The following is an 18,309-nucleotide window of genomic DNA, read 5'->3' on the forward strand; positions in this document are numbered from 1 at the left end:
GACTTACCATCAGGTGAGATACAGGCCAAGAGTTTCCTCGTTGTGGATAAAAAAATAGACCTCTACAGAGGTGTATTGGTATTGCTTCCGAGGGTGAGTGTTAATAAACAACATTGCTAATAAAGCTAATTTAACATTAAAAGATGAAACCACAATTATTACCTACGGTCGTAATTGGTTTCTTCCTTTATTCATCCTGATGACAAGTTGGTAGGTATGAACTCATTCTTGATTTCAGTGTATCATCGGAATACTCCCCTGCGTCACGCATAGGGTACAGAAATAGTGATTGTGTCATAGCAATTTCTTTTATGCTATGTCAAGCAACTTCTTGCTTTACCATGCGCTAGTGGTCCATACCCCAGATGATCTGGTGCCCCCCCCCCCCCATTATATGATAGTAGTAACTGTTACCAATGGGACCCCCCAGTCCTATCCCAAATTCATGGCATGTGCCATATAAAGGCCCCCATAAAAATGACCCTAAATACACCAATGACCTGTACTCTCTCAGTGCTAGAGTTGTTTTTTTATTGCAGCACAAAGAACGTTAAAATGCCACCTCAATGAAAGAAAGTACTTAACAATTAAAAAAAGTAAAACAAATATTATTTGCTATCTATTATGTTGATATAAACGCATTTGCACATGAATGAGTCACGCACGCTTCATTAACAATTACAATCTATAAAAATAAGAGTCGACTTACTGTAGGTAGGGACTAGGGGCACACTTTGTCTCCCCAAAAACGGGTGACCCTCAAAAACAACGTTAGATAATCGATCTAATCAGAAGACCTGATTCCAAGTTAGATGCGATGCGTGTAATACCATACTTATTATTATTCTGTGGTAATACTATCTACATACACATTAAAATTGAAGGTAAATTAATTTTACGCTACGCCGCTCTACCCTACAACACACATTTTCAGGCTCTATCCATTCCTCCAATCCATTTCTCATCTTACAGAACCATAAACCGGTAGCCCACAGGGAAAACAATCTCAAAAACTACTGGCACGGTGTGCATCTTACCTTACAACTGCAAATGGTCTTATAAAGCGACTTGCAAGCGCGCGCGCAGTATCAAGACGTGATGTGGCGCGCGAGTGTGTTGTTTTGTGTCGTGCTGGCGTGCGCGAGCGCGTGCAAGAGTCATGCGGAGAAGAAACATGGAGGTAAATAAATAAGTGTCATAAATTGTGAGGAGAAAAGTTTAGGTTCCAATAGCAAACTGAAGCCTAAGATTTCCAGGAAAAAACAAATTTAAAAAATCCACTTTAAGTAATTATCCTGAAAAAGAACAAAGCAAACCCCAAGACATTACGATTTCTGTATAATTAATTTGTATTTCATAAATTGTTTGCAGAACAGTATGTATTCTTTATAGTTATTTATATCTTTAGGGTTCCGTACCTCATAAGGAAAAAACGGAACCCTTATAGGATCACTTTGTTGTCCGTCCGTCCGTCTGTCAAGACCCTTTATCTCAAGAACGCGTGAACGTATCAAGCTGAAATTCACATGAAACACTCAGGTCTATTGTCCCTTTAAGCTGTGAAAATATCAAACTTCTAAGCCAAGCCAATCAAAAGATACAGCCGATTATGTCGATATTTTCAACAAATTTTCGACACTCGCAAAGGAATCAAAACCTACAGGATACTTCCCGTAAACTCAGAATCTTGAAATTTGGCATAAAGCATTGTCATATAATGCAAATATAGGAAAAATTGCGAAAATTTCATTTTTTTTTGTTATATAATATAATAAAAATATTTTAATAAAATGAAACTTACTACCTTATTTCTCACGAACGAATAAAGGTATCAAATTGAAATTTATACCAAATACCTAGATCTATTGTCCCTTTAAGAAGTAAAAAAATCAAACTTCTAAGTTAACGCGATCAAAAGATACAGCAGTTTATACCGACACCTTAGACGAATTTCCGTCACACGCTAGGGAATCAAAACCTACAAGGTACTTCCTGTGAACTCAGAATCTTGAAATTCGGCACGAAGCAACGTTATATAGTACAGATAAAGGAAAAATTGCGAAAATGATAAATTTGAAGTTATATAAAATTTAAAATATTATTTTTGCTTACATGACAAAATATTTTTTTAATAATTATAAACTTACTACCTACCCTTTTTCACATGAACGCGTAGAGATATTAAAGTTGAAATTCATATCAAACACTTCTTAAATCTAATTGCCTCTAAACTGTGAGAAATTCTAAATCAACGCAAAAATTAAAAACGCTGAGGTAGGTACCTACCTATAATGCAAATATAGGAAAAATAAATAAATAAAAAATAATCATACCGCATATTTTGAAATTCGCCACTACTCGCAACGGAATCAAGTAAGTAATTTGATTTAATACGTCATAAATTGTAAACCGCTACGTTTGTACGGCGGAACCCTCGGTGTGCGAGCCCGACTCGCACTTGGCCGGTTTTTTTGTTATCACAACAAAACGTGTAAACCGGTGCAGTATTTTTTACAGTTTAGTATGTTGATTACTTATAAAGTTACAATACAAAGGAAATGACTGTTGCATGAAACACTTTGGCAATAAGGATGCCTACCAACATTTATGCTGGAATGATTAAAATCAAAATAATTTTCCCATACTAATAAGTAGATCGATCAACTGACGACGTAGAGGTTTTGTAGCTGGTCATCTATTGAAGGATCAGCCAGGACTTTTCCTGTCAAACTGTTTACCTACTGCAGTGCCGTTTTTCCACTATAGAGCACGGCCCGTCCGATGAGGGTCCCCTCGTCAGGTCGCCCTCGGGCCAGTTCCGAGGGTCATGGATGACGTCACGGCGAGGAAGACAGTTCGAGGCGTACCGGGGCATCAAGTATGCTGAGCCGCCTGTGGGGAAACTCAGGTTCCAGGTGAGCTACTTATTTCACAAAGTTGGTAGTTGGTAGAATTCAGGTATTATCAACCTTGATGTCTGGGATCCGGATCTTTCCAGTGGAGCGAGTTCTACTTAGACTATATTTCAAACGAGTGGGTATAAGTGGTTAGGTAGATCTGTTTTTCCTTGTAGAATAATTGTTCGATTTTAATTTTGATTGTTGAATTTGTTATTTGGTAAGGATAAAAATATCCCATCTGTCAGAATGTCAGATCTATCAGTAGAGATCTATTTACCCTACACCACCTTCAACAACATAACAACTAGTTACTCTCTCCCAATATAGGTACCTCATGATATCCTTGCACTGATACCGAGATACAGGCTAACCATTCTGTAGTTTTCTGCACCTTTCTGACCGATGTACTGAGTATCATGTTCTAGAAGTCTAGTACTCTAGGCTCTAGAGCAGTACTTACTGGTATACCGTGGTGTGCCTCGAAAAAATAAGATTATCTTATAAACTTATTTTTAGTAAGTAAGTAAGGGTAAGGCTAATAAAAGTAATTACTTAAAAATTGATTTTTTCATGTGTGGTTTTATCTCTAAAGAATTTCGTTTGAGGTTTTCCTAGATGTAACTTAAACACAAAAAAATTGCGGAACACTGCTCTAGAGTAGGTATATGATTCTCTAACAATAACCTACTATGTCCGCAGCCTCCCAAGCCCATCCTATCTTACAAGGGCGAAGTGAACGCGAGCGACGACGGCCCGGCGTGTCCGCTCATCGCACCCGATGACTACTACGTCGATGAAGACTGCCTTACCATCAACGTCTACACCCCTAGGAGCCATAGGTTTGTAGCAATATCGTCAACACTAACTACGCCGTAGTTTCGGTTGTGTACCTACTCTTGGCCTACATCGCACTTGGTGGAAAGTGTTGATCAGTCAAGACGGAGGCGTAAGCGACGCGTAAACAACACTACGCGACGGAAAACGCAGCGTAGGACGTCCACCCACAAGGTGGACCGATGACCTGATAAAGGTAGCGGGAAGGCGCTGGATGCAGGCCGCTGCCAACCGTGCGATGTGGAAGTCATTGGGGGAGGCCTATGTTCAGCAGTGGACGTCCTGTGGCTGAAATGATGATGATGATGATGAAACAACACTCAACTCAGAAAAATTAAATAAAACCAAGAAAAGTGCAGTAGCAGTATCTCATTTTTTCGTTTTGTCTTTTTACATGTACCTATAACTTCCTATTAAGTAATTCATTAGGCTTCATGACCCACTTTATATCTAGGTACCTACTTAATTGACTCACAGCAGGAAAATATCAGTCACTTTCCTTATCAGTCCAAACAACATAAATAAGGAACAATTATTTTCTTTAGGTAACTAGGTAATTAATTACCAATTTCAACGTTATTTTTATCACTTTCGTTTTCCGATACTAAAATGCGTAGGGACACACTCCGGACAGTAATGCAACGCCCTCATCCCACTATTGCTTTGGGATTATTTCCCACTAGGACATCCTGTTTCTTGCAGATCCCTTCTATACACCGTGAAATTTTAGTGGTTGTTTTATTTATTTATTTATTTTATTACGTATACAAAACAGGACAATGTCCTAAGCAATACAATAACAATATGAAATAAAAAGCAAAACCAGACATTTTTCCCGCGGCAGAATGATTTACCTTTAGTAGTACTATCGAATCGTGTGAGTTATTTTTGAAGAAACAATAGCAACGAAACTGCAACTGCTAGTTACTTTTTAGTTGCATCTAAGTTTCTGCCATAGCGTCCGTTGAGAGACCACACATGACGCGACCAGTTTGAAACTTTCAGTTTCAGTTTCATTCATCAGAATCATCAGAAAGTTGCAGTTTCGTTTCACCGTCTGTTCTGGGCAGTAGCGGCGTAAGGGGGGGGGGGGCGGTGGGGGCGGTCCGCCCCGGGTGCCAAGCATCAGGGGGTGACACAAGTCGCGCAGATTAGTACTCACTGGCACATCTGCATATCTGCATGGCAAATCTGCGGTCGATTCTTTCAATCTTCGAATCGGTAGGTAACCCCAAAATCCTGGGGGGTACCAGGGGGTGCCTTAGGACTTGCGACGGGGGGGGGGGGGGTAATCGGTGGTTCTGGGCCTTAATCGTTATTGTATGGCATAGATCCAAGCCGCTACCAGTGGTGTTCTTCATCCACCCGGGCGGCTTCTACTCGATGACGGGGCGCAGCGACGTGGCTGGCCCGCACTATCTGCTGGACAAAGACCTGGTGCTCGTCACCATCAACTACAGGCTGGGCTCGCTTGGTGAGTAGTAAATTACGCCCAAAGTCAAAGTCAAAATTTCTTTATTTGCATAGACTATTATAAAGTGCTTACAAATCGTCAAATTTTTGCTCTTAAGAAGCCTAGATGTCTCATAATCTTTTTACCCTACCAGCGCTTCGAGACCAACATTTGGCAAGTGCTGAGAAGAAGCGCCGCAACAAACTCAGTCACCACTGTCTGTCGGTTAAAATAAATAAATAAAAAAAGCAGTAGTAGGTACATTTGGTTCAGGAGCAGTTCACTGAATTTACCACGCATTCACAAACAATGCTTGCTTCACTTAAAGCAGCAAATCGAACCCACAGCGTTGAATAGAGCTCTGTGATTGGTTCGTGTGTCACCCTGTGCGTCCACGTGCACTGTGGGACCTCATAGTAATGTTTGTGAATACGGGTTAGCCTATAGTATACTCAATTCTTTATTGCATCCATAATAGTAATGGTTTAGCTAAGGGATTAGCTTACAAATTTGAATTAGCCCATATGCATAACCTACCTACTTACTTATATTAGATTTTTAGTCATTCAGGAGCTGGTTAGAGCCTGTTAATTGATTTACTCAAAAAAGTGTCTTTTACCACTACAACATCAACTCATCGATATAGCGACCAAGTAGAAATCTACCTTATTCTTCTGCTTTGAGAACACTTAGGCCCAGAACAGACGGTGAAACGCAACTGCAACGAAACTGCGACTTTCTGATGATTCTGATGAGTGAAACTGAAACTTTCAAACTGGTCGCGTCATGTGTGGTCTCTCAACGGACGTTATGGCAGAAACTTAGATGCAACTCAAAAGTAACTAGCAGTTGCAGTTTCGTTGCAGTTGCGTTTCACCGTGGGCACTGGGCCTTACTCGTAAGTAGGGTAGATACCTACACACGTCCACCACAATTTAGATTGCCTTGCTTATTGATGGATTTAAATTTATTTGTCACTTGTTATGTTATGTTACATGCATGGAGAGAATCGATAAGTCTGTAAGATTATGTTCTAAGCGCTCCTGCAGTAGATCTTTATTAGGTACAAAGGAGTTGGAGTAATGAAAATTTCCAGTATCTAAAACTAAGTCCTTACCTAAGTCTGTCGCCATAACAACAATGTTAACAGCATTGTTGTGTTCCGGCAGTTAGAGGTAAGATAGCCAGTTCCTCCGTGGTTGAGGATTCCGGGTGAAGCTCGCTTCCACCTTTGGCCTGATCGTCACTTACCATCAGGTGAGATACAGGCCAAGAGCTTCCTCGTTGTGTATAAAAAAAAAAAAAAAACTAAATGACTATCCCAGGTTTTCTCAGCACTGGCGATGAGTTAGCGCCCGGCAACAACGGCTTCAAAGACCAGGTGGTTGCCCTGAAGTGGGTGCGGAGGAACATCAGAGGTTTCGGCGGGGACCCCAACTTGGTCACCATCACGGGCGTCAGCGCGGGTTCTATTAGTGTTCTGCTGCACATGATCTCGCCTATGTCCAAAGGTAAGTTAAAACACTAATGTCTCTTCCGTCCGTTCGTTTCAGCCAAACAACGTCCACTGCTGGACAAAGGTCTCCCCCAAGGATTTCCAAAACGAACGGTCCTACACTGCCCGCATCTAAAGCCCGGTCCGTGAGCACGTAGAATTTTGTCCAATGACCCCAAGCTACCCATCCTTATCGCTCGCGCGTAATTATTGCTGTCGCGACTGTGCGACGCGCGCCCGCAGTGAGTGTGCGAGCGCGACAGTAACATAATTACGCGCGAGCGATAAGGATGGGTAGCTTGGGGTCATTGGACAAAATTCTACGTGCTCACGGACCAGGCTTTAGGTTCTACACCGGCACGTCGGTTCACCTAGTGGGAGGCCTGCTAATTATTACACACTAAACTAAACACTAATGTATACTAAATACAGATAGGCAGGATAAGACGACTTCTACTCTTTCTGTAGATGTCTTAAGAGCAGACTAGGGGACAAAAATCATCAGTTTTCCCAACCCATTTGGCCAGTGAAGGAGTCAAATCCTCTATTTGCCCAGGTAAGTTAGAGATGGTCCGCATGTTCCTACAGTAGTGAGGTGACTAAAAACCTAATGATCATAATAATTATAATGATCAAAACAATTATTCTGGCCAAATGGCCCAGAAACCTTAGTACGCCAACCTTTCCAATATTATGTCTTTTTTAAGCAGAATAAAGCAGATATTTCACTACGGTCGCAATATCTACTCGTATTTCAATGTTTTAACTTCATAACCAGGTCTCTTCCACCGAGGTATCTCCATAAGCGGCTCTCCCATCGGCAAGGAGCCGCTGTTCCACCACCAATTTGACCTGGCTGTAAAGCAGGCTCAGATCCTCAACTGTCCCTACGACAACTCCTCCGTCATCATCGACTGCCTCAAGACCAAGAGCTATAGAGAGCTGGGCAACTCGCTGTTTGGATTTTATGTAAGAAGACATTCCATTTATCAAATTACCATCTCATTTCTATTTGTGTGTATGTGACAGTCAAAACTCAATCGATCAAAACCACTTTTGACTGATTTTTGCACTCAAAATTGGTTCTCAGTGCGTAAATCAGCGCTTGGTCTAAACCACTTTTGACTGGAAAAATCAGTCAAAAGCGATATTGTCCAAGGGCATCAGTCAAAACCACTTTTGACTGAATTTGACCGATTTTGACTGTAACATTATGTACTTACAGTTAACAAGGGTACTTAGATACCTTGCTCTCATTGTTTATAGCTTTCGACTTTTTAAAACAACCCGATTGAGTTAACTTGGCACTACTCTGGCAGCCGTGACGTCACATCGCAGCTCTGGTACTATATCTATTACATTGTAAGGATTTACGTTAAGCAAGCGAGAAGTGGTTTCATGGATGTGGCGTTGTGTGACGAATCTAGGGCATTGTGTAAGAAGATGTTCCCATGTTTGTGGCGTTTGGTCGTCACAGGGACAGTGGTCATCTGCGACGATGTGGAAGAGGTGCGCAGTTAGCTCAATCGGATTGTACTACCAAGATTGCTCTTCTGATTAATTGCGTTGCGGATCCAATATCATCTTATTTTCCCTCGGGACAAACTTGGCCTTCACTGATTGGATTTTTATTAGCGATCAGGCACAACTTGCTTCAACACCCAGTTCCGGCTTGACGTTGATTTACGGGACACCCTGTATAGAGCTCAAGCGTGACTACCTATTTTTTGATTAAGTGACTCTGGATCCTTCTAAAGTCACATTTTTGGGGTAAAAACAGTTCCTTTAATGAAATGAAGTTTAGAACTAGGCTTTTAAATAGTGCCAATATTGGTTGGTTTGTCGCGGGAGGTGCGATTTATTTGATGTGGAGTGTATTTGACGATGAGTGTTCTCTTATTCCTCCGGCTGAATAATTTGGAAAAATTACGAAGAAGTAATGTAACTTATGTTTATGTAGCAATTCGGCTGGGACCCAGTCGGCATCTGGCAGCCGGTAGTGGAGCTGGACTTCGGTCAGGAGCGGTTCTTAGCCATCCAGCCAGCGGATGCTATCCGTGAGGGGAAAATGCACGCCGTCCCGCACATCATCAGCCAGACTACCGATGAGTTCTTCTGGAATGCTTTCAGTGAGTTATAACGACCTCTATAGAGCTTTTAGGTAAATTGCATTAAGTATACCAAAAGGTATATCACTTTTTGGGCTATAAGAACCAATATAGTTGAGACATCAATGCTAGCTACTTTCAAATCAAATCATTTTTATATCAGTACCTACGAGTTTTTATTTTATTTTATTTTTCTTTATTAAGGAAACAAACAGCATGAGTTTATACATGTGAACTTAAAAAATAAAAACAGTACAGTAGCCTAATCAGTTTCCACAGATAAACTTTACAAGTTAATCGAAAGTTATGCAGAGTGCGAGCAATTTAAAATCACAAAATATAAAAAATGCACAACAAAACCTTACATTCTTAATAGTGGATTAAAAAAAAAGTTAGAAGAACTGACGTCCCTTCCAAAACATGATGTTTTTTATTCATCGTAAGTCGTTAGCCCCTGGTTGAATGTCCAAAAGGACATGACAGTGTTGGGACTCTATGAACAAGACGTTCAAGGTAGAATCAAATCGCGGCGCATGATTGGAAAAGCCGACCCCTCGTAACGGGATAAGGCGAGGCAGAAGAAGAATAATATTTATGTCGCTAACACTGCTGCAGCTGTGTCAAAACCAATTATTATTAAGCAACTACTTTTGTGTCCTCTATTTATAACTCTAAGGTCAAACCCACTAGAAGTGTTGACATCCCATCTTTCAAAGCAGTCCATATTTCAGTCATCATTGGATGTAGCTATTGAACTTTAAAATCATTGTATTTATTCCAGATGTTGTTAGAAACGAGACTCTGCGAAACCGAATGAACGCGGAGTGGGAACAAATAGCACCCATCTCCTTCCAACTTCCAAAGGAGAACGCATCTCTCGTTGCCGACAGACTGAAGGACGCATACCTTGAGGAGTGGCCGCTGAAGAACGACGACAAAAGCGCCTTCGCCTTGGGGAAGATATACGGAGATGCGATTGTTGGATTTAACACGCACAGGTAAAAACTCATAAAACTCATTTATTTTTGCAAATAGGCTTTTAAAAAGCACTTTTACACGTCCCAATATTAACCCTACCACTGCTTCGGGACAATAAATGGGCCAGTGCTGAGAAGAAGCAGCGTAAGAAACTCAGTCACTATTGTCAGCCTCCTTTTCAAGGGTTTACAGTCTTTAAAATATACAAATTATAGTCATAAGTATTGATGCGAGCTAGATAGTTAAACATTCCAAACATTTTTATCTTTTATATGTATAATCATCTACTTTATAGTAGCCCTTTTTCATTAAGTTGCTTTTGATATGTGCTTTAAATTTATGAATGGGCAATGAGGATCAGTACTGTTGTAGAAAATTCAATAAAACTAGTATCTACGTTAATCTTTAAGACATAAGAAAGATATATCTTTTTGAATTATCCAAATCGGACCATTACTTACGAAGATATCCCAACTTCCCAACTAATATTATAAATGCGAAAGTAACTCTGTCTGTCTGTCTGTCTGTCTGTCTGTCTGTTACGCTTTCCCGCTTAAACCTCGCAACCGATTTTGATGAAATTTGGCATAGAGATAGTTTGAGTCCCGGGAAAGAACATAGGATAGTTTTTATCCCGGTTTTTGAAACAGGGACGCGCGCGATAAATTTTTTCTGTGACAGACAAAATTCGACGCGGGCGAAGCCGCGGGCGGAAAGCTAGTTAAGTAATAAACATAGGCCGTTTTTGCCGCTAAAAGTCAACGTACGCAGGGCCGCGTGACGTCCGAATCGAGCGCAGCCGGCGTACTATTGGGATGGAAAATATTTTTTTCCAGCTAAACCATCAGTTTTAGAAAAAAACTTTTAATAACATTTATTCATCAAAATATAGTAACCTATCGACCAGTAATTAAAAAAAATAAAAATTGTGAAAATTAAGTATCGCTATGTCCAAAAACCACATTTTCATAGGATTCGATGCAATGCGGAGACGCGGTTGGGGTGAGTGTAACTTATCATTAAGTTTGTATTGAACATAATAATACATAATATGATGCTAATACCCAGTTTCTGGCCTGGGGGGGGGGGATAAGTCATACCCAGCTTATAGCCTGGGGGGAGGGGCAAGCCTTACCCAGCTTCTGGCCTTGGTGGGAGGGGGGGAGAGGCAAGTCATGCCCAGTTTCTGGCCTGGGGGGGGGGGGGTAAGTCATACCCAGCTTCTGGCCGAGGGGGAGTCATACCTAGCTTATGCTTATGGACTGGGGGAAGGGGCTAGCTTTACCCAGCTTCTGGCCTGGGGGAGGGGGGGGGGGTCAAGTCATAACCAGTTTCTATGGGCTGGGGGGAGGGGCTAGCCTTACCCAGTTTCTAGCCTGGGGGGAGGGGGGGTATGTAATACCCAGCTTCTGGCCTAGGGGGAGTCATACCCAGCTTATGCTTATGGGCTGGGGGGAGGAGCTAGCCTTACCCAGCTTCTGGCCTGGGGGAGGGGGGGGGGGTCAAGTCATAACCAGTTTCTATGGGCTGGGGGGGGGGGGGGTATGTACTACCCAGCTTCTGGCCGAGGGGGAGTCATACCCAGCTTATGCTTATGGCCTGGGGGGAGGGGCAAGCCTTACCCAGCTTCTGGCCTGGGGGGAGGGGGAGGGGTCAAGTCATACCCAGTTTCGGGCCTGGGGGGGGGGGGGGGGGGTAAATCATACCCAACTTCTGGCCGAGGGGGAAGTCATGCCCAGCTTATGACCTGGGGAGAGGAGGGGGGCGGGGGAGTCATACCCAGCTTCTAGGCTAAGATTAAATAGGAGGGAGCAGCTGTCCTTTCCTGCAGCAGCTGGTCCGCCCATGGGAACGGCGAAAAGATAGGTAGGTACGTAGGTTTAACTCAGAAAAACTAAATAACAGGTAGGTATTGCGTGTACATCGAAATGATCTGCATAGAAATGTCTTGTAGCCTAGGCAGAGTGTATCTGCCTCAGCTATACCTTATTGTTAGAAGTAAATAAATTAATACTTATACATTTTAATATTTTACTTGGAAGAAGATATGACTCTAACAACACTTATGAACACTTTATTTGAATAAATCGCCAAATATACCACCGCGGAGACCCCAATCGCGTCTCTGCGTTCCATTGAATCGTATGAGCGTATGGATTTTTTGCGTTATTTTTCACAATTTCTATTTTTAAAATTACCTATCGATAGCTTACTTTATTCTGATGAATATATGTCATTACAAGTTTTTCTCTCAAACTGATAGTTTGGCTAGAAAAAAATATTTTCTATCCACGCAGTACGCCGGCAGCGTTCGGATCGGATACAGTGACGTCAACGGTCCCGCGCCGGGCGGTCAGTGAACTTTTTTAGTAATTTGGCCATAACTTCGTCAATTTTTGTCGTAGAACAAAAATTTTTGGACTGTGTATTAAGGATTTCTTAGCCCTATAAATCTGCATTCACAGCTAAAAATCGAAATGATCCTCATTCTACAACAGTTTGTGGTAAATGTCAGAAGCTAAAGGGACACCTCTTGCAAGAAATTGCAGGACTTTACAACGTGGTAAAGTTAACTGCACAGAAACAAAAAGTTTAAAGTTAACTCTGGAGTGGAGGCCGCGTACCGGAAAACGCAGTGTGGAACGTCCACTTACAAGGTGGACCGACGACATCATAAAGGTAGCAGGAAGGCGCTGGACGCAGGCCGCTACCAACCGGGCAACATGGAAAGCATTGGGGGAGGCCTATGTTCAGCAGTGGACGTCCTATGGCTGAGATGCGCAGTTAGCCCGATCGGGTTGTAGATGTTTTAGTGTAATGCTATCGCCTTGGTAAAGCGTGGCACTGGTAGGCAATGGACAAGTTTCCATTTTTTTTCTTTTAATAAAACTTGAAAATATAAGTAAAACTAATAATAATTGTGAAAGAATCATGAAAATATCTCTACAAATACAAAAGTTACAGGGCCCGAAAGTTGCGCATAACAAATATTCGCGCCATTTTGATCGGTGGTGTAGTCAGCCATTCCATGAAATTAGGGAGATGTTAATGACGGATGAAGCGGTTGAAAATTGTTCGCTTATCAGCAATACACATTGTCTGGGCTAGAACGGTTTTATGCGTATCATTAAAATTAAATGATTATGTATTTATATCTTCAGGATGGCGAACCTGATGTGCCGCCACTCGCCGCACAAGGTGTTCTACTACGAGTTTGCATACATCGGCAACCACAGCTGGTACGAAGATAGCGTCACGATGAAGCCTAGAGGTAAGACCCTACTTTTATATTTGTCGAGAAAGTTGTCAGCCAACCTAACATCAGATTTGGTGACCATTTTATTTTTTTGGTTTATTTCTTCGCAAAGGTAGCAAATATTTTACCCAGTAAATACCAATGTAATAAACGGTGCATATTGTCCCATTCCCGTGTCCATCTTTTTTCGTTTGTTCCATCTTAACGACTCGGTGGGAATGAGAGGTGGGAATAGTCCCGTTACCCTGTGACACAAGAGACAGTAACTCCCCAAACCCCAACTAAAAAAAAAAAATCTTGGGGAAAACCGCCTAAACGGTGGACAGACGACATCCGGCAGCAGGCTGGAGTGAACTGGATGCGTGTGGCCATGGACAGAAGTCGGTGAAGCGTTGAAGAGGAGGCCTATGTTCGAAGGCGAACCCCCTAAAGGCTGCTATAGATAGATAGAGTTTAAAATCTTATATACAGGGTGTCCCAGAATGGGTGAATCAAACTGCTAGGGGGGTAGCTCTACTAATGTACTAGGTATCCCTAAAAAAAAAGAAAAAAAAAATTGTCATTTTTTTTTATTAAAGTTCTCTAAACTCGAAATCTAGTCATTATTTTCAAAAGTTTGTTTACAATTAATATTAGTAAGAAAAAAGTACAAATAAACTCCAAACGCAGCAATTATAGCCAGATACTTAGGCAAAGCTGATTTATTTTCACATTTAAAAAAAAAAATTTTTTGTCCTTATGCTCTTTTTTTTTCATATTTTTTAGGGATAGTACATTAGTAGAGCTACCTCCCCTAGCAGTTTGATTCACCCATTCTGGGACACCCTGTAGACACCTCTGTTCATTGAATGTCGGCCGTTTGGTGTAGTGGTTTGAAACGGACTACTATTCCAGAGGTTGCGGGTTCGATTCCCGTACAGTACAAACATTTGTGTGCATGAACATAGTATTTGTTTGTATTGGACTGGGCGTTTTCTATGTATAATATGTATGTATTTACAAAAAAAAAGTATTTAAGTATGTTTATATCCGTTGTCTAGTACCCATATTACAAGCTTTGCTTAGTTTGGGACTAGAAGCGTAGTGTTTAATGTCCAATGATGTTACTTCGATAGTGAGTGTAGTGGAAGTTAATTAAATGAAAGAGTGGACTGTATACAATTAATTGCCTATTCGGTATAAATTAACAATGATATTGAGACCGTTTAGTGCAAAGTCGTTGAAGAGAGTGCGTCAGGATCGTCTTCTTCGATGTTCGCTCACGAACCGAACATTGCTCGTTCGTTCGCCGAACGCTCGCCGCTCCCTCCGGTCACGCCGCCCGCGGGCAATGTCCGTGAGTAGACAAATGATATTTATTTATTTATATTTATATTGAATGTCCACAGGAGCGGCGCACCACGACGACATGCTGTATCTATTCACGCTGAGTTTCCGCTACCCCGCCATCCCGGCCGACCACAGCCGGGACTCATTCATGGTCGACCGCATGACCACCATCTGGTACAACTTCGCGAGATACGGGTAATGTAGCGTTTGGAGTACGACGTCATTTGAAAGAGATATAGCGCGTCAAGTGCAAGAAAAAGCCCGTGACGTCAAGGCGTGGTTAGTGTAGGCACTTTGTGACGTCACACGGAATTTCAACGCACCATAACTTCGTAATTAACTTGTTTTATTGACAAATAAAAATACGTGTCCAAAATTCTTGATAAATCGTAATTAATGGACTAAGAAAAGGTTTTTTTAGCCTATTGTCATGGTGTAAATCTCTCTATCCAAATGTACGATCAGAATGGAATTGAATATATAAACACTAAGCTATTGTCACATCAGTAGAGAATCTTTACTCATGTGCCATTGTTGACAAAATAAGTATACCTTAGCACAGAATAAGCGACAATAACCGAACGGTTTTAAAGGTGTCGGAATATCTGATTCGATTTCCGAGGAACGCGGGTTCGAACCCCGTCACTACTCGACTACAATTTATTGTAGTGTACCCACACACAACTACACAATCATATTTTACCGCAAGGGGTTAACTTGTTAAATATTATTTAAAAAAAAGTTTTTCTCTTCTAGAGAGATCTACAAACACAAAGCCATTTTTGAACAATAATTAAATAGAAATGTCCTTCCAGAGACCCGAACCCGCCACCGTCTGAAAACCAACCAGAGCTGACCGTGCACTGGCCCGCCATGACGCCTGCCGAGCGCAAATATTTGCGCGTCGCCGAGCCGCTCAGCGTTCGCGCGCGAATGTTCGAGGACCGCTTCAAGCTGTGGGACGAACTCTATCCCTTGGACTATTAGGGCTTGAGACAATGAGGGTTTTCGCGTATGAAAGATCCACTAGATGGCGGGACGTGGATGTGGGGTCTGACTGCTGCGTGATTGGTGGATTTTGCATATGGGTCATTCCATGACAAATGTTACCGAGGGTGAAAAACTAAATATGTTCTTTTCGCATTAAATCTGATGAATTTTGAAAGTAAACATTCCAAATTATAATGTGCAACAAAAAAAATCTGAAAGAAACAAGTAATTTTTAAGTTATTAGTCTTCAAAGTCTATACTTAAGTCAACTGTCTGAATGATCATTTTCTCTCTAATTATTGTTAATACGATTTAAAAAAACCTATCAATCTGTGAAACGTTTTGCCACTACATGATTCGAGGGTATTTATCATAGTATTGGTAGATAGCGTCATAGTCCCAAAAAAATGGATAATCATCAAGTTTAAGTGTGTTTTCTTGTTACTTCGGCGATGTAACACCCGAAACAGAAAAACAGGTATTTGTTTTATTATTGTACCTTACACATGGATTAGAGTAACAATATTTGGTAAAAGTAAGGTCATGGTAGTAATGATTTCAAATACTAACTAATATCTGAGCATGATACTAATTTAGTATGTTTCTTTCTTGATTAAAAACTGTAACACCCGAAACGTTTCGGGTATTACATTTTTATTTATATGTCGATAATGTGTGTATATTGCTTGGAGAAGTGAAAAAGTATTACTGTGAGGGTCCTTTGACCTCCCACTAGCGCTGGCATCGGAAAAGGAGTCATATTTCTCAATTTAAGACTTTTTTGAAATGTCGACTTAACACTAAAATTAAGGTATTGCTAAAAAGTGCCGATGTTTGACATTTCCAATAAATATCGTAATTAGAAATTAAAGTAATGCTATTTCAAGCCAAAAACAATAGAAAAAGCTATATTCTGAGGAAAAATTAAACTTGAACTTTGTATATTTTTAAAAAAAAGCTGCTTCGTAATTTCAAACCAGAATTCGCTCTATTTGTGTTTATTTGTTGTACTCCTTATTTTGTAGTACCTAGAGACTAATAAAACACCGATTTTATCGATAAAACGAGTTGAATTTTCGTACTCGTAACACCCGAAACAGAACCATTGTAACACCCGAAACAAAGAAAAAATTTATAAAAAAATAGTTAAACGTTTTATTTAACAGTGATTGTATGTTACATGGTTTGTAAATGTCATACTTTAGAAGTCCTGTAAGTTTTAGGTATGATTCCTTAAGAAAATTCGCTAAATTTCGAGTAAATGCAGCAACAGTCAGAACATAGAGGCAAAATCTCGTAACGCCCGAAACGCACACTTTTCGACTCGTATTTTCGTTATCCTACATTCTAAGCTGTACAAACTTTATTATTAAGATAAAACAACTAAAAACGGACAGATTAAGGCACTAACATTATTAAAATACTATTTCAAAATACATGAAATTGTTGAATATGTGTGTACGAACGTAACACCCGAAACGATGGAATGACCCCTATCTAAATCATGTCAAAAATAACCAATCATGCAGCATTTGGACCTTGCGTCTACGTATTGCCATCTGGCGGATTTTTCATACGTAGAAACCAGTGTTGGCACTAATCAATTAATTTTTTAATCAATTAATTAATTTGATTAATTTTAATCATGATTAAATTAATCCTGATTAAAATAATCATGATTAAAAAAGTAATCATAATCATGATTAATTTGTTAATCATTAATCAATAATCATTAATTTGATTAACTTGATTAACTTCTTAAATGTTCATCGAAAACAATGTTAAAACATTGAATTCTAATATTAGATGTTTGGTTTTAGGCTACAATTCTATGACAGGTCATACCTAGACAAATATAAAGTAACCTAGACTGCCCCCCGCCCCCTACCCTCGCTGAAACTTCCGGTGCAGTCTTCCGACCTCCCGTAGGAGGATATCAGTCCACTTCCCCTACCGTTCCAGCACTTACTTGCAACCCCACACTCCCACCACCTGCCCCCCACCCCTAGCCTCCCCTGAAACTTCTGATACGAAGTCTCCTGCACCTCCCCAACACGCAAAACCTCCTAGTTTAGCAACCCCACCCTTCTATTGAATTGCCCACGCGTGGCCCTCCCCCCGAAACTTCTGGTACAAACTCTCCTGCACCTCCCCAACACGCAAAACCTCCTAGTTTAGCAACCCCACCCTTCTATTGAATTGCCCACGCGTGGCCCTTCCCCCGAAACTTCTGGTACGAAGTCTCCTGCACCTCCCCAACACGCAAAACCTCCTAGCTTAGCAACCCCACCATTCTATTGAATTGCCCACGAGTGGGCCTCCCCCCGAACTTCTGGTACGAACTCTCCTGCACCTCCCCAACACGCAAAACCTCCTAGCTTAACAACCCCACCCTTCTATTGAATTGCCCACGCGTGGCCCTCCCCCCGAACTTCTGGTACGAACTCTCCAGCACCTCCCCAACACGCAAAACCTCCTAGCTTAGCAACCCCACCCTTCTATTGAATTGCCCACGCGTGGCCCTTCCCCCGAAAATTCTGGTACGAACTCTCCAGCACCTCCCCAACACGCAAAACCTCCTAGCTTAGCAACCCCACCCTTCTATTGAATTGCCCACGCGTGGCCCTCCCCCCGAAACTTCTGGTACGAACTCTCCTGCACCTCCCCAACACGCAAAACCTCCTAGTTTAGCAACCCCACCCTTCTATTGAATTGCCCACGCGTGGCCCTCCCCCCGAAACTTCTGGTACGAACTCTCCTGCACCTCCCCAACACGCAAAACCTCTTAGTTTAGCAACCCCACCTTTCTGTTCAATTGCCCACGCTTGCCCCTACCTTGGGAGGGGGGGGGGGGGACGGACTTCTCCCCTATCGTCAGCCAGCCCGCTTAACTTCTTTCTTGACCCAATTTTGCTGGAGGATAGCGGAAGAATAGAAGGAATTGTGAGAAACAAAACTAGTGCGAT

The 18,309-nt window shown here is 41.5% G+C and overlaps 1 protein-coding gene and 1 long non-coding RNA gene across 2 annotated transcripts in view; one reads left to right on the top strand and one right to left on the bottom strand.

Moving 5' to 3' along the window:
- The window catches only part of LOC135083440 (uncharacterized), a 262,840-nt gene that overhangs the window by 155,484 nt on the left and 89,047 nt on the right, over nt 1-18,309 (bottom strand). The window lies entirely within an intron of this gene.
- On the top strand, nt 1,098-16,923 carry LOC135083347 (carboxylic ester hydrolase-like). Its single transcript, XM_063978081.1, has 11 exons — nt 1,098-1,180; nt 2,767-2,915; nt 3,600-3,739; nt 5,066-5,208; nt 6,513-6,698; nt 7,461-7,651; nt 8,643-8,811; nt 9,572-9,788; nt 12,930-13,039; nt 14,413-14,548; nt 15,169-16,923. Exons 1-11 carry the CDS (start codon nt 1,099-1,101, stop codon nt 15,338-15,340), a joined length of 1,695 nt encoding a protein of 564 aa, XP_063834151.1. The 5' UTR covers nt 1,098; the 3' UTR covers nt 15,341-16,923.

Source organism: Ostrinia nubilalis, chromosome 23, assembly GCF_963855985.1.
Source record: "Ostrinia nubilalis chromosome 23, ilOstNubi1.1, whole genome shotgun sequence".
Classification (NCBI taxonomy): Eukaryota; Metazoa; Arthropoda; class Insecta; order Lepidoptera; family Crambidae; genus Ostrinia; species Ostrinia nubilalis.